Here is a 21,914-nt window from a genome sequence, read left to right on the forward strand (position 1 = left end):
ACTTCAGAATCACCAGAACACACACTCTTCAGAATCACCAGAACACACACTCTTCAGTATCACCAGAACACACACACACTTCAGAATCACCAGAACACACACTTCAGAATCACCAGAACACACACTCTTCAGAATCACCAGAACACACACACTTCAGAATCACCAGAACACACACACTTCAGAATCACCAGAACACACACACTTCAGAATCACCAGAACACACACTCTTCAGAATCACCAGAACACACACACTTCAGAATCACCAGAACACACACACTTCAGAATCACCAGAACACACACACTTCAGAATCACCAGAACACACACTCTTCAGAATCACCAGAACACACACTTCAGAATCACCAAACACACACACTTCAGAATCACCAAACACACACACTTCAGAATCACCAGAACACACACACTTCAGAATCACCAGAACACACACACTTCAGAATCACCAGAACACACACACTTCAGAATCACCAGAACACACACACTTCAGAATCACCAAACACACACACTTCAGAATCACCAGAACACACACACTTCAGAATCACCAAACACACACACTTCAGAATCACCAGAACACACACACTTCAGAATCACCAGAACACACACACTTCAGAATCACCAGAACACACACACTTCAGAATCACCAAACACACACACTTCAGAATCACCAGAACACACACACTTCAGAATCACCAGAACACACACACTTCAGAATCACCAAACACACACACTTCAGAATCACCAGAACACACACACTTCAGAATCACCAGAACACACACACTTCAGAATCACCAGAACACACACACTTCAGAATCACCAGAACACACACACTTCAGAATCACCAGAACACACACTCTTCAGAATCACCAGAACACACACACTTCAGAATCACCAGAACACACACACTTCAGAATCACCAGAACACACACACTCTTCAGAATCACCAGAACACACACACACTTCAGAATCACCAGAACACACACACTTCAGAATCCCCAGAACACACACACTTCAGAATCACCAAACACACACTTCAGAATCACCAGAACACACACACTTCAGAATCACCAGAACACACACACACACTTCAGAATCACCAGAACACACACACACTTCAGAATCAACAGACACACTTCAGAATCACCAGAACACACACACTTCAGAATCACCAGAACACACACACTTCAGAATCACCAGAACACACACACTTCAGAATCACCAGAACACACACACTTCAGAATCACCAGAACAAACACACTTCAGAATCACCAGAACACACACTCTTCAAAATCACCAGAACACACACTCTTCAGAATCACCAGAACACACACACTTCAGAATCACCAGAACACACACACTTCAGAATCACCAGAACACACACACTTCAGAATCACCAGAACACACACACTTCAGAATCACCAGAACACACACTCTTCAAAATCACCAGAACACACACTCTTCAGAATCACCAGAACACACACACTTCAGAATCACCAGAACACACACACTTCAGAATCACCAGAACACACACTCTTCAGAATCACCAGAACACACACACACTTCAGAATCACCAGAACACACACTCTTCAGAATCACCAGAACACACACACACTTCAGAATCACCAGAACACACACACTTCAGAATCACCAGAACACACACACTTCAGAATCACCAGAACACACACACTTCAGAATCACCAGAACACACACTCTTCAGAATCACCAGAACACACACACTTCAGAATCACCAGAACACACACTCTTCAGAATCACCAGAACACACACACTTCAGAATCCCCAGAACACACACACTTCAGAATCACCAAACACACACTTCAGAATCACCAGAACACACACACTTCAGAATCACCAGAACACACACACACACTTCAGAATCAACAGACACACTTCAGAATCACCAGAACACACACACACTTCAGAATCACCAAACACACACTTCAGAATCACCAGAACACACACACTTCAGAGTCACCAGAACACACACACTTCAGAATCACCAGAACACACACACTTCAGAATCACCAGAACACACACACTTCAGAATCACCAGAACACACACTCTTCAGAATCACCAGAACACACACACACTTCAGAATCACCAGAACACACACACACTTCAGAATCACCAGAACACACACACACACTTCAGAATCACCAGAACACACACACTTCAGAATCACCAGAACACACACACTTCAGAATCCCCAGAACACACACACTTCAGAATCACCAAACACACACTTCAGAATCACCAGAACACACACACTTCAGAGTCACCAGAACACACACACTTCAGAATCACCAGAACACACACACTTCAGAATCACCAGAACACACACACTTCAGAATCACCAGAACACACACACTTCAGAATCACCAGAACACACACACTCTTCAGAATCACCAGAACACACACACTCTTCAGAATCACCAGAACACACACACTCTTCAGAATCACCAGAACACACACACTCTTCAGAATCACCAGAACACACACACTCTTCAGAATCACCAGAACACACACACTTCAGAATCACCAGAACACACACACACTTCAGAATCACCAGAACACACACACTTCAGAATCACCAGAACACACACACTTCAGAATCACCAGAACACACACTTCAGAATCACCAGAACACACACACTTCAGAATCACCAGAACACACACACTTCAGAATCACCAGAACACACACACTCTTCAGAATCACCAGAACACACACACTCTTCAGAATCACCAGAACACACACACACTTCAGAATCACCAGAACACACACTCTTCAGAATCACCAGAACACACACACACTTCAGAATCACCAGAACACACACACTTCAGAATCACCAGAACACACACACTTCAGAATCACCAGAACACACACTCTTCAGAATCACCAGAACACACACACTTCAGAATCACCAGAACACACACACTTCAGAATCACCAGAACACACACTCTTCAGAATCACCAGAACACACACTCTTCAGAATCACCAGAACACACACACTCTTCAGAATCACCAGAACACACACACTCTTCAGAATCACCAGAACACACACACTCTTCAGAATCACCAGAACACACACTCTTCAGAATCACCAGAACACACACACTCTTCAGAATCACCACAACACACACACTTCAGAATCACCACAACACACACTCTTCAGAATCACCAGAACACACACACTTCAGAATCACCAGAACACACACTCTTCAGAATCACCAGAACACACACACTTCAGAATCACCAGAACACACACACTTCAGAATCACCAGAACACACACACTTCAGAATCACCAGAACACACACTCTTCAGAATCACCAGAACACACACACTTCAGAATCACCAGAACACACACACTTCAAAATCACCAGAACACACACACTTCAGAATCACCAGAACACACACACTTCAGAATCACCAGAACACACACTCTTCAGAATCACCAGAACACACACACTTCAGAATCACCAGAACACACACTCTTCAGAATCACCAGAACACACACTCTTCAGAATCACCAGAACACACACACTTCAAAATCACCAGAACACACACTCTTCAGAATCACCAGAACACACACTCTTCAGAATCACCAGAACACACACTCTTCAGAATCACCAGAACACACACACACACACACACTTCAGAATCACCAGAACACACACTCTTCAGAATCACCAGAACACACACACTTCAGAATCACCAGAACACACACACTTCAGAATCACCAGAACACACACTCTTCAGAATCACCAGAACACACACACTTCAGAATCACCAGAACACACACACTTCAGAATCACCAAACACACACACTTCAGAATCACCAGAACACACACACTTCAGAATCACCAGAACACACTCTCTTCAGAATCACCAGAACACACACACTTCAGAATCACCAGAACACACACACTTCAGAATCACCAGAACACACTCTCTTCAGAATCACCAGAACACACACACTTCAAAATCACCAGAACACACACTCTTCAGAATCACCAGAACACACACTCTTCAGAATCACCAGAACACACACACTTCAGAATCACCAGAACACACACACTTCAGAATCACCAGAACACACACTCTTCAGAATCACCAGAACACACACACTTCAGAATCACCAGAACACACACACTTCGGAATCACCAGAACACACACACTTCAGAATCACCAGAACACACACACTTCAGAATCACCAGAACACACACACTTCAGAATCACCAGAACACACACTCTTCAAAATCACCAGAACACACACACTTCGGAATCACCAGAACACACACTCTTCAGAATCACCAGAACACACACACTTCAGAATCACCAGAACACACACACTTCAGAATCACCAGAACACACACTCTTCAAAATCACCAGAACACACACTCTTCAAAATCACCAGAACACACACTCTTCAAAATCACCAGAACACACACACTTCGGAATCACCAGAACACACACACTTCAGAATCACCAGAACACACACACTTCAGAATCACCAGAACACACACACTTCAGAATCACCAGAACACACACACTTCAGAATCACCAGAACACACACTCTTCAGAATCACCAGAACACACACACTTCAGAATCACCAGAACACACACACTTCAGAATCACCAGAACACACACACTTCAGAATCACCAGAACACACACACTTCAGAATCACCAGAACACACACACTTCAGAATCACCAGAACACACACACTTCAGAATCACCAGAACACACACACTTCAGAATCACCAGAACACACACACTTCAGAATCACCAGAACACACACACTTCAGAATCACCAGAACACACACTCTTCAGAATCACCAGAACACACACACTTCAGAATCACCAGAACACACACACTTCAGAATCACCAGAACACACACACTTCAGAATCACCAGAACACACACACTTCGGAATCACCAGAACACACACACTTCGGAATCACCAGAACACACACACTTCAGAATCACCAGAACACACACACTTCAGAATCACCAGAACACACACTCTTCAAAATCACCAGAACACACACACTTCAGAATCACCAGAACACACACACTTCAGAATCACCAGAACACACACACTTCAGAATCACCAGAACACACACACTTCAGAATCACCAGAACACACACACTTCAGAATCACCTGAACACACACTCTTCAAAATCACCAGAACACACACTCTTCAGAATCACCAGAACACACACACTTCAGAATCACCAGAACACACACACTTCAGAATCACCAGAACACACACTCTTCAGAATCACCAGAACAACACACACACTTCGGAATCACCAGAACACACACACTTCGGAATCACCAGAACACACACACTTCGGAATCACCAGAACACACACACTTCGGAATCACCAGAACACACACACTTCGGAATCACCAGAACACACACACTTCAGAATCACCAGAACACACACTCTTCAGAATCACCAGAACACACACTCTTCAGAATCACCAGAACACACACTCTTCAGAATCACCAGAACACACACACTTCAGAATCACCAGAACACACACTCTTCAGAATCACCAGAACACACACACTTCAGAATCACCAGAACACACACACTTCAGAATCACCAGAACACACACACTTCAGAATCACCAGAACACACACACTTCAGAATCACCAGAACACACACTCTTCAGAATCACCAGAACACACACACTTCAGAATCACCAGAACACACACACTTCAGAATCACCAGAACACACACACTTCAGAATCACCAGAACACACACACTTCAGAATCACCAGAACACACACACTTCAGAATCACCAGAACACACACACTTCAGAATCACCAGAACACACACTCTTCAGAATCACCAGAACACACACACTTCAGAATCACCAGAACACACACACTTCAGAATCACCAGAACACACACACTTCAGAATCACCAGAACACACACACTTCAGAATCACCAGAACACACACACTTCAGAATCACCAGAACACACACACTTCAGAATCACCAGAACACACACACACACATCCATTACTTCCCTCCCTCTCTCTCTCTCTGTTTATTTATCTATCCGTCTATCTCTCTCTTCTCCCACTGCAATAAGACAACATGAATTACAGTTAACAACCCACATATCTACACACTCTCATAACACACACACACACACACTCACTATCATACAGTCCCCATATACGCAATCTATACACACAAACAAACACATACACAATTCATACGCAATACACACAAACACACACATTTTTCACAGCCGCGCGCACGGGCGCGAGCGCAGGCCGCATCTCTCTCTCACTCTGTTTGTGTGTGTGTGTGTTCGGTGTCTCCGCTGGCCAGCGCGCGCGTCAGTGCGTGTATCGCGCCGCATCTTAAAGCGTTGACGCGTCCCTCACCTTTGCTTTGGTGATCATGTGCGTGGCGAGTTTGACCACAGCGAAGTTGCCCTTCCCGATAGTGCGCTCCATCTCGTAGTATCCGACGCGCACGGCGGGCGGGCGACTGACGCTCGCGTTCGGGTGGTGTATGGGGGCGTTGGGCTGCGCTCGCTCGCGGCTAGGGTTGGGGTTCGGGTTCGGGTTGGGGTTCGGGAGCCCGGCGGCAGGCCCGCTCGACACGGCCGCCATCTTCTGCCCTCTCTGCGGGAACAACAAGCGAGGACGCGCAGCGCGCTCCCGGGACACGCCCCCGCCGTGCGTCACGACGCGAGCTCCGCCCCTTTCCGCAGCGCGCTCTCATGGATGTCGCCGTGGCAACCGATAGCGTAACAATGACTTCATTGCCCGCACGAGCGCGTGTGTGTCTCTGTCGTCTTGGCGATGGGACGTGTGCGCGCGTGCGTGTTTTGGTTTATTATATTCCTCAGATCTCTCGCTGTCTAATGCTCGAATACGCTGAGGAAACTATTGCCATGACAACAAGAAGTTCCCTGCAAATACCCAATCCCCCCCCTCCAACCGGAAACGCGCTCGGAGACAGGAATTTGGGAACCGTGAATGCGCAACTCCTCATGCACGAGCCTTAGAGCATGCGCATCTATCTATCTATCTATCTATCTGTCTATCTATCTATCTATCTATCTATCTATCTATCTATCTATCTATCTATCTATCTATCTATCTATCTATCTATCTATCATTACAGTTGTTTAGTATGGTAGATTTGCATTGTTAGTAGCCTATAGATGCACAAACCATTATTATAATTAACTTTGATGATCTCAGTTGTGTTTTAAAACGACCTCACAGTTTTTTAACATTTTGTTACATATCAAATGTAAATTCATGTCCCTGTTACACTTAATGTTGTTGCATTCTATTGATTAAATAAACATCGCAAAAAAGGAGACCCAATACAATTCTATTTTGTATATTTACGCTATGTAATTAATGTTCCATTTATCAATACCATCAAGTCAGTGTTTTTTTTTTTTTGCATTGTAATATCTATTACAAAATAATAACTAAAGGCAGTAACAATTTAAACAATATATTTTATGTGTGAACTGATATTTATGATTATCAGTCATCAACAAGAGCCAGGATTTATGTAATTACTGCTATTGGTATATTATCGGTTCACGTAAGGCGCTAGCTATCTGTCACGTCACATTTAAAAGGTATTTATTGTTTGAATTTCGTAATAAAATTGACAGAATCTCAGGATCTAAGAGCTGAGAATTGGTTTCATATCAAAAGTATCATAAGTAACCTGCTCTATCTTGTGTGTCGCGGTGTCAGTGTCCTCTCCCTGCGTGAGAAAATGTGTGTGTGTGGCGTGAGAGCGTGTGTGTGTGTGTGTGTGTGTGTGGCGTGAGAGCGTGTGTGTGTGTGTGTGGCGTGAGAGCGTGTGTGTGTGTGTGTGTGTGTGTGTGTGGCGTGAGAGCGCGCGTGTGTGTGTGTGTGTGTGTGTGTGTGTGTGTGTGTGTGTGTGTGTGTGTGTGTGTGTGTGTGGCGTGAGAGCGCGCGTGTGTGTGTGTGTGTGTGTGTGTGTGTGTGTGTGTGTGTGTGTGTGTGTGTGTGTGTGGCGTGAGAGCGTGTGTGTGTGTGTGTGTGTGTGTGTGTGTGTGTGTGTGTGTGTGTGTGTGTGTGTGTGTGAGCGTGTAAAAGGCTCAATTGCGTGAGTCTCACAGTGAATGCCTGAGAGTTATATAATAGAAGTGGTCTAAATATTAGTAGTCTCAGGATGGTATGATGAGCATGGTAGCTCATGCTTTAAAAAACTAGCTCGCTATTGCTAGCAGCTCTGAAATCGCCTACCCTACCTTTAATGTCACATTTTGTAATATTTGCGTTGTTTGATTTATTTATTATATTATTTGTATTATTTTCTCGTTTCACAGTTTTTGAGGAGGCACTGCCTCCCCTGCCTGATATTTTAACCCTTGAGATATATATATATATATACACACACACACACGCACATACTGTGTATCGTATACCGCAGCTCTGGACGTCAGAGTTCATCCAATCAACCGGAAGCATCTCAAAAACATGACGTTGGACTTCCTGCATCTGGGTACAAAACGTCAGCAACCCCTCAGACTCAGATACTGAGGAAACCACAGAGAACACATCAAGCACAAGCATATGCATTCAGTATGTGTGTGTGTTTATATCTATATACATCTATATACACGCACACATATACAACATGTACAGAAGCGTCTCTCATCACAAAACCAAACATCTTTCTCTCAATTAACTTCTCAGTTGCGAGGCATTTTACACAAAATATTGCCATAAATATGTTCAGAACATGTCAGAATAGTCACATTTACAGTCAGATTGCAAACATATTATTACGAATAAATCACTATGATTCAAAGCCCAGGTTGTTCTGAAATCAGTGCTTTTATTAATGTTTATGTGTGTTTAATGTGAGTATGTGGGTCTCACAGATGAACGTAAACAAACTCCTGTCATGACCGTCAACGTGACCAATCACGTGAGTCATTCCGCTCTGCCATTGGCTGAACAGAGGATCCATCCCGACAGCAGCTATAATTCAATAAAGTTTGAATTATGTGTATGATGAACTCTGTAGTTTGTGTAAATAATTGTTATTTTTGTGTAAAATAATTGTGAAAGTTTTCCCGTCTGTGGAGTCGACGTGCGTGTCACGTGGTTTGTGCGCGATGACGTCACGTCTGACCCGTCGGTCAGTATATCAACACAACAGCGAGCGGATCTCAACACAACAGCAAGCGGATCACAACCGCATTTACCTTAGTTTTACATCAAAATGCTCATTACAGTGGACACTGTTTAAGTTTGTGTTTAAAAACACCGTCAGGAGCTCCGCGCGAGACTCGGTCAGTCTATACATTCACCTTATAGAAACCGCTATCTGTTTACCTGCTGGTTGTTATTATTCTTATGCATGTAACGTTACTGACTAGATATATCTGTGTGTTTCTGTCAGGTTATTGATAACAGAAATCACAGTTAATTCTCTAAAAAACTCGGACTATCGCGTATACACTGTATTTGTTAATATTATAGTTAATAAATACAATATTGTCTACAGTTAACGTTACCTCAGTATTAATGTGTTATTTGAGCTGTAAAGTATCCAGTGGAAGTAGTTTCATAGTTGGATGGACGTATAGTGACGTCATTCCTGATCAATGTAAACTGAGGTGTGTATTATGGATTAAGGGTGAAGTACAGATGAAGAATACAGATTACAGATGAAGTGTACAGATGAAGTGTGTAGTGCAGATGAAGTGTGTAGTACAGATGAAGTATAGATAGAGATGAAGTGTGTAGTAGAGATGAAGTGTGTAGTACAGATGAAGTATAGATAGAGATGAAGTGTGTAGTAGAGATGAAGTGTGTAGTACAGATGAAGTATAGATAGAGATGAAGTGTGTAGTACAGATGAAGTGTGTAGTACAGATGAAGTACAGATAGAGATGAAGTGTGTAGTACAGATGAAGTGTGTAGTACAGATGAAGTACAGATAGAGATGAAGTGTGTAGTACAGATGAAGTGTGTAGTGCAGATTAAGTACAGATAGAGATGAAGTATGTAGTACAGATGAAGTATGTAGTGCAGATGAAGTACAGATAGAGATGAAGTATGTAGTGCAGATGAAGTGTACAGATGAAGTGTGTAGTTCAGATGTAGTACAGATGAAGTGTGTAGTGCAGATGAAGTGTGTAGTGCAGATTAAGTACAGATAGAGATGAAGTATGTAATGCAGATGAAGTGTGTAGTGTAGATGAAGTATGTAGTGCAGATGAAGTGTGTAGTGTAGATGAAGTATGTAGCGCAGATGAAGTGTGTAGTGCAGATTAAGTGTGTAGTGTAGATGAAGTATGTAGTGCAGATGAAGTATGTAGTGCAGATGAAGTGTGTAGTGTAGATGAAGTATGTAGCGCAGATGAAGTATGTAGTGCATATGAAGTGTGTAGTGTAGATGTGCAGATTAAGTACAGATAGAGATGAAGTGTGTAGTGTATATGAAGTATGTAGTACAGATGAAGTGTGTAGTGTATATGAAGTATGTAGTACAGATGAAGTGTGTAGTGCATATGAAGTGTGTAGTGTAGATGAAGTATGTCGTGCAGATTAAGTACAGATAGAGATGAAGTGTGTAGTGTATATGAAGTATGTAGTACAGATGAAGTGTGTAGTGTAGATGAAGTATGTAGTACAGATGAAGTGTGTAGTGTATATGAAGTATGTAGTACAGATGAAGTGTGTAGTGCATATGAAGTGTGTAGTGTAGATGAAGTATGTCGTGCAGATTAAGTACAGATAGAGATGAAGTGTGTAGTGTATATGAAGTATGTAGTACAGATGAAGTATGTAGTACAGATGAAGTATGTAGTACAGATGAAGTATGTAGTACAGATGAAGTGTGTAGTGTATATGAAGTATGTAGTACAGATGAAGTGTGTAGTGTATATGAAGTATGTAGTACAGATGAAGTGTGTAGTGCATATGAAGTGTGTAGTGTAGATGAAGTATGTCGTGCAGATTAAGTACAGATAGAGATGAAGTGTGTAGTGTATATGAAGTATGTAGTACAGATGAAGTATGTAGTACAGATGAAGTATGTAGTACAGATGAAGTATGTAGTACAGATGAAGTGTGTAGTGTAGATGAAGTATGTCGTGCAGATTAAGTACAGATAGAGATGAAGTGTGTAGTACAGATGAAGTGCAGATGAAGTGTGCTAACTCTGGTTCTGGTGTGTTCTGGCTCTAGAGCTCAGGCTGATGCCGGATCCAGCATGCTGGGGTTCTGCTGGGTTTCGGGATGGCTCCTGATGCTGGGGTTCTGGAGTCCAGTGAGCGGGACGAACGTGGTCATCCAGAGAGACGCTCAGTTCGACGTGACGTACGACGACATGGTCACCAGCGACAACCAGACCATCTACTCCTACAACCACACCGTCTCCAGGAACAAGGTCCATCAGAACCAGCGGCTGCTTCACTGCAGACTGAGACGTCTGTACTAACACTATACTCTCTCTCTCTCTCTCTCTCAGACCGAGGGCGTGCGAGTGTCGGTGGAGCTGTTATCCGAGAGCGCTGTTAGTCCGGTTCTGTTCGTGGTCCGGCAGAAACAGGCGGTTCTGTCCTTCCAGGTTCCACTCATCCTCAGAGGCCTGTGAGTAAAGCCGTTGCCTAGCAACACACCATCCCATAATACAGATCCAGTGACGTTCACCTGAGCGAATGTGAGCATCTGAGCATGAGTGTAAATCACTGAAGCGAGAGAGTGTGTGTGTGTGTGTGTGTATCAGTATATTGGATGTGTGCAGCTCTTAAAGTGACAGCACTAATATTCCTGCTCTATAATAACACTAATCACACAACAGAAGAAGAGAAGATTCACTCGTTCTTCACTCAATCACTTCTCTAACTATATTTCTAATGTAGATTTTATTTATGAACTGAAGCGTTATTTTACATTTAGTTACCGTTTCTCAACCTGAAAATCTTAAAACTGTTTATTTCAATCGTATCTTTGTTCAGTTGTGTCTATTTGTTGCGATTGCCAATTTTTAATTATTTGCTGTTTAATAACGGTGTGTTTGCTCGTGTTTAATAATGCTTGAGCGACGCCCGGCCCTAACCCTGACTCAGCCAGCGCTCATGATCGTCGTGTTTCATGTGGACTCTGATATGATGATGTGCATTCGTGTGTGAACTTCGATCTTTCAGTTCCTCATACGCTTCTGTTTTTACACTGAAGCAGTAAACTGTGTGTGTGTGTCTCTCTGTGTGTGTGTGTGTGTGTGTGTGTGTGTGTGTGTGTGTGTGTGTGGGTCTCTGTGTGTGTGTGTGTGTGTGTCTCTGTGTGTGTGTGTGTGTGTGTGTCTCTGTGTGTGTGTGTGTGTGTGTGTCTCTGTGTGTGTGTGTGTGTGTGTGTGTGTGTGCGTGTCTCTCTGTGCGTGTGTCTCTGTGTGTGTGCGTGTGCGTGTCCCTCTGTGTGTGTGTACGTGCTTGTGTCTCTGTGTGTGTGTGTGTGTGCGTGTGTCTCTCTGTGTGTGTGTGTCTCTCTGTGTGTGTGTCTCTGTGTGTGTGCGTGTGCGTGTCCCTCTGTGTGTGTGTGTGCGTGTGTATGTGTCTCTCTGTGTGTGTGTGCGTGTGTGTGTCTGAGCACTTCTTGCGTTGTTTTTGCCTCTCCATGATGACTTGTTTGGTTTAATCCTCAAATGTAAGTCGCTTTGGATACAAGCGTCTGCTAAATGTCTAAATGTAAATGTAAATGTGTGTTTGCGTGTGTGTGTGTGTGTGTGTGTGTGTGCAGGTATCAGAGGAAGTACCAGTACACACAGGTGGGCCGCACGCTGTGTCAGCCGCCCACTAAAGCCGTGGCAGAGACGCAGTTCTTCTTCGTGGACGTGTCGACGCTCTCCAGCGCCGGGATCCACTATCAGCTGAGAGTCAGCCGCGTCGACAGCTTCACACTGCAGTGAGACACACACACACACACACACACACACACACACACACACACACACACACACACACACACACACACACGCACACACACACACACACACACACACACACACACACACACACACACACACACACACACACACACACACACACACACACACACACACACACACACACACAAGTCAAGTCAAGTCAAGTCAAGTCAAGTCAATTCAAATATATTTATATAGCGCTTTTCACAATACAGATTGTATCAAAGCTGCTTCACAGTATCAATCAAAACAACTTAACGATGTTTGTTTATTACTGGAAAAAAAGACATCCAAGTTTGGTAGAGCTGATCAATGGTATGATTGGTTAATTAATTTGAATATCCCCAACTGAGCAAGCCAAAGGCAACAGTGGCAAGGAACCGAAAAACTCCATCCAGTGACCTAATGGTGTCCTAACACCCCATCAGGTGACCCAATGGAGAAAAAAAACCTTGGGAGAACCCAGGCTCAGTCGGGGGCCAGTTCTCCTCTAGCGTTTATGAACTAGAGGCCGAATTTACAGTAACTGTAAGATAAAAAATTTATATGAATGCCTGGCTAAATAGATGCGTCTTCAGTCTAGTTTTAAACTGGGAGAGCGAGTCTGAGCAACGAACAATATCAGGAAGGCTATTCCAGAGCTTCGGAGCTAAATGTGAAAATGCTCTGCCTCCTTTGGTGGATCTGGATATCCTAGGAATGACCAGAAGCCTCGAATCTAGTGATCTTAAAGAGCGCGATGGATTGTAAGGCGATAGAAGATCCGTTAAATAGACTGGAGCTAAACCATTTAACCATTCAAGTCAAAAGCAATATCTTGTATTTAATACGGAACTTTATAGGTAACCAATGAAGTGATGATAAAATCGGTGTTATATGATCATATTTTCTTGATCTAGTAAGAACTCTAGCGGCTGCATTTTGGACTAACTGTAGCTTGTTTATTGAAGATGCAGGACAACCAGCTAATAAAGCATTACAGTAATCTAGTCTCGAGGTCATGAATGCATGAACTAACTTTTCTGCATCAGAGACTGATAGCATGTTACGTAGCTTAGCAATGTTTCTAAGGTGGAAAAGGCTGTTTTTGTAACATATGAAATATGCTTTTCAAAAGACAGGTTGCAGTCTAGTATAACACCCAGGTCTTTTACTGTAGCGGATAAAGTAACAGGGCATCCTACTATGTTAAAGTCGTGCTGTGAAGGGTTTTGTGGACGGTTTTTAGAACCGATAAGTATTACCTCTGTCTTGTCTGGATTTAATAAAAGAAAATTACGCGTCATCCAATCTTTTATATCATTAACACAATCTGTCAATTTGGATAATTTAGCGTATTCATCTGGCCGTGATGAAATATATATTTGAGTGTCATCAGCATAACAATGGAAACTAATTCCATGTTTCCTTAGAATATTACCAAGTGGCAGCATATATATTGAGAATAATAAAGGGCCTAACACAGATCCCTGCGGCACTCCATAGTTTGCCGAAGTTATAATCGATTTTTCTCCATTTAAGTAGACGAAATGGTAGCGGTCAGATAAGTATGACCTGAACCAGCTTAATGCTTGTCCTTGAACACCAGTGTAATTTTGTAGTCGATCTAAGAGTATTGTGTGATCTATAGTATCGAACGCAGCGCTAAGATCAAGTAAAACTAGTACTGAGATACAGCCTTGGTCCGAAGCTAAAAGTAAATCATTTGTGATTCTAACAAGCGCAGTTTCAGTGCTATGATGTGGCCTGAATCCAGACTGAAACTTTTCATAAATGTCGTTTTCTTGCAAGAAAGAGCCGAGTTGAGCGGACACAACTTTTTCTAATATTTTTGACATAAATGGAAGATTCGAAATGGGTCTGTAATTTGCTAAGTTATTTGGATCTAATTGTGGTTTCTTAATAAGAGGTTTTATAACTGCCAGCTTGAAAGTTCTTGGAACATGACCTAAAGATAAAGATGAGTTAATAATATCGAGAAGAGGCTCTTCCACTATAGGTAACACTTCTTTCAGTAGTTCAGTTGGTATAGGATCTAATAAACATGTTGTTGTTTTACACACACACAGAGACACACTCACACACACACACACACACACACACACACACACAGAGACACACACACACACACAGACACACACACACACACACACAGACACACAGACACAGACACACGCACACACACGCACACACACACACACACACACACACACACACACACACACACACACACACACACACACACACACACACACACACACACACACACACAGACACACACATTTGATTATTTTACTTGGAATGACCAATACTGATTAAAACAACACAGCATCCAAATATTCACAAAGAGCCTGTTATGTTTCACCTGACAATACACACAACGACAATAGACACACACACACACACACACACACACAGACACACACACACACAGAGACACACACACGCACACACACACAGAGACACATACACACACACACACACACACACACACACACAGAGACACACACACACACACACAGAGACACACACACACACACACAGAGACACACACACACACACACACACACAGAGACACACACACAGAGACACACACACACACAGAGACACGCACACACACACAAACACGCACACACACACACACGCACACACTCACTCACACACACACACACGCACACACACTCACTCACACACACACACACACTCACACACACACGCACACACTCACTCACACACACACAAAACAGTGTGTGTAAAACAGTGATGTGTTGCTGGAGAGAGCGGAACATCAGCAGTTCAACACTAAACAAGTCTACGCACAGTTATAACATGTAGAGCACAAATCAGCACTTTTGCTGATGATTACAAACATGTTCCGCTCTGAAAATGAAATGACCCACTGTGATCTAGACGTGTCAGCTCTGCAATCTCACATAAAACACTATAAAGCAGCGTCTCCATCTCACGTGTTCCTGTCAGTTATACAGCGCTAATATACTTCAGTTACACAGCGCTAATATACTTCAGTTACATAGCGCTAATATACTTCAGTTATACAGCGCTAATATACTGCAGTTATACAGCGCTAATATACTGCAGTTATACAGCGCTAATATACTTCAGTTATACAGCGCTAATATACTGCAGTTATACAGCGCTAATATACTTCAGTTACACAGCGCTAATATACTTCAGTTATACAGCGCTAATATACTTCAGTTACACAGCGCTAATATACTTCAGTTATACAGCGCTAATATACTTCAGTTATACAGCGCTAATATACTTCAGTTATACAGCGCTAATATACTTCAGTTATACAGCGCTAATATACTTCAGTTACACAGCGCTAATATACTTCAGTTACACAGCGGTAATATACTTCAGTTACACAGCGCTAATATACTTCAGTTACACAGCGCTAATATACTTCAGTTAGACAGCGCTAATATACTTCAGTTACACAGCGCTAATATACTTCAGTTACACAGCGCTAATATACTTCAGTTATACAGCGCTAATATACTTCAGTTACACAGCGCTAATATACTTCAGTTATACAGCGCTAATATACTTCAGTTACACAGCGCTAATATACTTCAGTTACACAGCGCTAATATACTTCAGTTATACAGCGCTAATATACTTCAGTTACACAGCGCTAATATACTTCAGTTACACAGCGCTAATATACTTCAGTTACACAGCGCTAATATACTTCAGTTATACAGCGCTAATATACTTCAGTTACACAGCGCTAATATACTTCAGTTACACAGCACTAATATACTTCAGTTAGACAGCGCTAATATACTTCAGTTACACAGCGCTAATATACTTCAGTTACACAGCGCTAATATACTTCAGTTACACAGCGCTAATATACTTCAGTTAGACAGCGCTAATATACTTCAGTTACACAGCGCTAATATACTTCAGTTACACAGCGCTAATATACTTCAGTTACACAGCGCTAATATACTTCAGTTACACAGCGCTAATATACTTCAGTTACACAGCGCTAATATACTTCAGTTACACAGCGCTAATATACTTCAGTTACACAGCGCTAATATACTTCAGTTATACAGCGCTAATATACTTCAGTTACACAGCGCTAATATACTTCAGTTACACAGCGCTAATATACTTCAGTTATACAGCGCTAATATACTTCAGTTACACAGCGCTAATATACTTCAGTTATACAGCGCTAATATACTTCAGTTACACAGCGCTAATATACTTCAGTTACACAGCGCTAATATACTTCAGTTATACAGCGCTAATATACTTCAGTTATACAGCGCTAATATACTTCAGTTACACAGCGCTAATATACTTCAGTTACACAGCGCTAATATACTTCAGTTACACAGCGCTAATATACTTCAGTTACACAGCGCTAATATACTTCAGTTATACAGCGCTAATATACTTCAGTTACACAGCGCTAATATACTTCAGTTACACAGCGCTAATATACTTCAGTTATACAGCGCTAATATACTTCAGTTATACAGCGCTAATATACTTCAGTTATACAGCGCTAATATACTTCAGTTACACAGCGCTAATATACTTCAGTTACACAGCGCTAATATACTTCAGTTATACAGCGCTAATATACTTCAGTTACACAGCGCTAATATACTTCAGTTACACAGCGCTAATATACTTCAGTTACACAGCGCTAATATACTTCAGTTATACAGCGCTAATATACTTCAGTTATACAGCGCTAATATACTTCAGTTACACAGCGCTAATATACTTCAGTTACACAGCGCTAATATACTTCAGTTACACAGCGCTAATATACTTCAGTTACACAGCGCTAATATACTTCAGTTACACAGCGCTAATATACTTCAGTTACACAGCGCTAATATACTTCAGTTATACAGCGCTAATATACTTCAGTTACACAGCGCTAATATACTTCAGTTACACAGCGCTAATATACTTCAGTTATACAGCGCTAATATACTTCAGTTATACAGCGCTAATATACTTCAGTTATACAGCGCTAATATACTTCAGTTACACAGCGCTAATATACTTCAGTTACACAGCGCTAATATACTTCAGTTATACAGCGCTAATATACTTCAGTTACACAGCGCTAATATACTTCAGTTACACAGCGCTAATATACTTCAGTTACACAGCGCTAATATACTTCAGTTATACAGCGCTAATATACTTCAGTTATACAGCGCTAATATACTTCAGTTACACCGCGCTAATATACTTCAGTTATACAGCGCTAATATACTTCAGTTATACAGCGCTAATATACTTCAGTTACACAGCGCTAATATACTTCAGTTACACAGCGCTAATATACTTCAGTTATACAGCGCTAATATACTTCGGTTACACAGCGCTAATATACTTCAGTTACACAGCGCTAATATACTTCAGTTATACAGCGCTAATATACTTCGGTTACACAGCGCTAATATACTTCAGTTACACAGCGCTAATATACTTCAGTTACACAACGCTAATATACTTCAGTTATACAGCGCTAATATACTTCAGTTACACAGCGCTAATATACTTCAGTTATACAGCGCTAATATACTTCAGTTATACAGCGCTAATATACTTCAGTTACACAGCGCTAATATACTTCAGTTACACAGCGCTAATATACTTCAGTTACACAGCGGTAATATACTTCAGTTACACAGCGCTAATATACTTCAGTTACACAGCGCTAATATACTTCAGTTATACAGCGCTAATATACTTCAGTTACACAGCGCTAATATACTTCAGTTACACAGCGCTAATATACTTCAGTTACACAGCGGTAATATACTTCAGTTACACAGCGCTAATATACTTCAGTTACACAGCGCTAATATACTTCAGTTATACAGCGCTAATATACTTCAGTTACACAGCGCTAATATACTTCAGTTACACATCGCTAATATACTTCAGTTATACAGCGCTAATATACTTCAGTTACACAGCGCTAATATACTTCAGTTACACAGCGCTAATATACTTCAGTTACACAGCGGTAATATACTTCAGTTACACAGCGCTAATATACTTCAGTTACACAGCGCTAATATACTTCAGTTATACAGCGCTAATATACTTCAGTTACACAGCGCTAATATACTTCAGTTACACATCGCTAATATACTTCAGTTATACAGCGCTAATATACTTCAGTTATACAGCGCTAATATACTTCAGTTATACAGCGCTAATATACTTCAGTTACACAGCGCTAATATACTTCAGTTACACAGCGCTAATATACTTCAGTTATACAGCGCTAATATACTTCAGTTACACAGCGCTAATATACTTCAGTTACACAGCGCTAATATACTTCAGTTACACAGCGCTAATATACTTCAGTTATACAGCGCTAATATACTTCAGTTATACAGCGCTAATATACTTCAGTTACACCGCGCTAATATACTTCAGTTATACAGCGCTAATATACTTCAGTTACACAGCGCTAATATACTTCAGTTACACAGCGCTAATATACTTCAGTTATACAGCGCTAATATACTTCAGTTACACAGCTCAGTTACTCAGTTACACAGCGCTAATATACATCAGTTACACAGCGCTAATATACTTCAGTTATACAGCGCTAATATACTTCAGTTACACAGCGCTAATATACTTCGGTTACACAGCGCTAATATACTTCAGTTACACAGCGCTAATATACTTCAGTTACACAGCTCAGTTACTCAGTTACACAGCGCTAATATACATCAGTTACACAGCGCTAATATACTTCAGTTATACAGCGCTAATATACTTCAGTTACACAGCTCAGTTACTCAGTTACACAGCGCTAATATACATCAGTTACACAGCGCTAATATACTTCAGTTATACAGCGCTAATATACTTCAGTTACACAGCGCTAATATACTTCGGTTACACAGCGCTAATATACTTCAGTTATACAGCGCTAATATACTTCAGTTACACAGCGCTAATATACTTCAGTTACACAGCGCTAATATACTTCAGTTACACAGCGCTAATATACTTCAGTTACACAGCGCTAATATACTTCAGTTATACAGCGCTAATATACTTCAGTTATACAGCGCTAATATACTTCAGTTATACAGCGCTAATATACTTCGGTTACACAGCGCTAATATACTTCAGTTATACAGCGCTAATATACTTCAGTTACACAGCTCAGTTACACAGTTACACAGCGCTAATATACTTCAGTTACACAGCGCTAATATACTTCAGTTACACAGCGCTAATATACTTCAGTTACACAGCGCTAATATACTTCAGTTACACAACGCTAATATACTTCAGTTATACAGCGCTAATATACTTCAGTTACACAGCGCTAATATACTTCAGTTATACAGCGCTAATATACTTCAGTTATACAGCGCTAATATACTTCAGTTACACAGCGCTAATATACTTCAGTTACACAGCGCTAATATACTTCAGTTACACAGCGCTAATATACTTCAGTTATACAGCGCTAATATACTTCAGTTATACAGCGCTAATATACTTCAGTTACACAGCGCTAATATACTTCAGTTACACAGCGCTAATATACTTCAGTTATACAGCGCTAATATACTTCAGTTATACAGCGGTAATATACTTCAGTTACACAGCGCTAATATACTTCAGTTATACAGCGCTAATATACTTCAGTTATACAGCGCTAATATACTTCAGTTACACAGCGCTAATATACTTCAGTTACACAGCGCTAATATACTTCAGTTACACAGCGGTAATATACTTCAGTTATACAGCGGTAATATACTTCAGTTACACAGCGCTAATATACTTCAGTTATACAGCGCTAATATACTTCAGTTATACAGCGCTAATATACTTCAGTTACACAGCGCTAATATACTTCAGTTACACAGCGCTAATATACTTCAGTTACACAGCGCTAATATACTTCAGTTATACAGCGCTAATATACTTCAGTTATACAGCGGTAATATACTTCAGTTACACAGCGCTAATATACTTCAGTTATACAGCGCTAATATACTTCAGTTATACAGCGCTAATATACTTCAGTTACACAGCGCTAATATACTTCAGTTATACAGCGCTAATATACTTCAGTTATACAGCGCTAATATACTTCAGTTACACAGCGCTAATATACTTCAGTTACACAGCGCTAATATACTTCAGTTATACAGCGCTAATATACTTCAGTTACACAGCGGTAATATACTTCAGTTACACAGCGCTAATATACTTCAGTTATACAGCGCTAATATACTTCAGTTACACAGCGCTAATATACTTCAGTTACACAGCGCTAATATACTTCAGTTACACAGCGCTAATATACTTCAGTTATACAGCGCTAATATACTTCAGTTACACAGCGGTAATATACTTCAGTTACACAGCGCTAATATACTTCAGTTACACAGCGGTAATATACTTCAGTTACACAGCGCTAATATACTTCAGTTACACAGCGCTAATATACTTCAGTTACACAGCGGTAATATACTTCAGTTACACAGCGCTAATATACTTCAGTTACACAGCGCTAATATACTTCAGTTACACAGCGGTAATATACTTCAGTTACACAGCGCTAATATACTTCAGTTACACAGCGCTAATATACTTCAGTTACACAGCGGTAATATACTTCAGTTACACAGCGCTAATATACTTCAGTTACACAGCGCTAATATACTTCAGTTACACAGCGGTAATATACTTCAGTTACACAGCGGTAATATACTTCAGTTATACAGCGCTAATATACTTCAGTTACACAGCGGTAATATACTTCAGTTACACAGCGCTAATATACTTCAGTTACACAGCGCTAATATACTTCAGTTACACAGCGCTAATATACTTCAGTTACACAGCGCTAA

The 21,914-nt window shown here is 41.3% G+C and overlaps 2 protein-coding genes across 3 annotated transcripts in view; one reads left to right on the forward strand and one right to left on the reverse strand.

The window, feature by feature from the left end:
* The window catches only part of sik3 (SIK family kinase 3), an 87,779-nt gene extending 81,061 nt beyond the window's left edge, over window positions 1-6,718 (reverse strand). Inside the window, 1 exon segment of the mRNA XM_077221392.1 lies at window positions 6,447-6,718. Within this exon segment, the coding sequence (XP_077077507.1) occupies window positions 6,447-6,677 (231 nt within the window). The 5' untranslated portion in view covers window positions 6,678-6,718.
* Window positions 6,719-9,164: 2,446 nt separating this feature from the next.
* sidt2 (SID1 transmembrane family, member 2) overlaps window positions 9,165-21,914 on the forward strand; it is a 55,046-nt gene continuing 42,296 nt past the window's right edge. Inside the window, exons 1-4 of one of the 2 annotated variants that reach the window (XM_077221418.1) lie at window positions 9,165-9,364; window positions 11,268-11,469; window positions 11,551-11,672; window positions 12,819-12,983. In XM_077221418.1, the coding sequence (XP_077077533.1) occupies window positions 11,293-11,469; window positions 11,551-11,672; window positions 12,819-12,983 (464 nt within the window). In that variant the 5' untranslated portion in view covers window positions 9,165-9,364; window positions 11,268-11,292. The remainder of the gene's footprint in view (window positions 9,365-11,267; window positions 11,470-11,550; window positions 11,673-12,818; window positions 12,984-21,914) is intronic. The other variant, XM_077221419.1, reaches the window with a different exon arrangement.

Source organism: Siphateles boraxobius, unplaced genomic scaffold (assembly GCF_051911475.1).
Source record: "Siphateles boraxobius isolate OS27281-9 unplaced genomic scaffold, OSU_SipBor_1 82, whole genome shotgun sequence".
In the NCBI taxonomy this organism is placed as follows: Eukaryota; Metazoa; Chordata; class Actinopteri; order Cypriniformes; family Leuciscidae; genus Siphateles; species Siphateles boraxobius.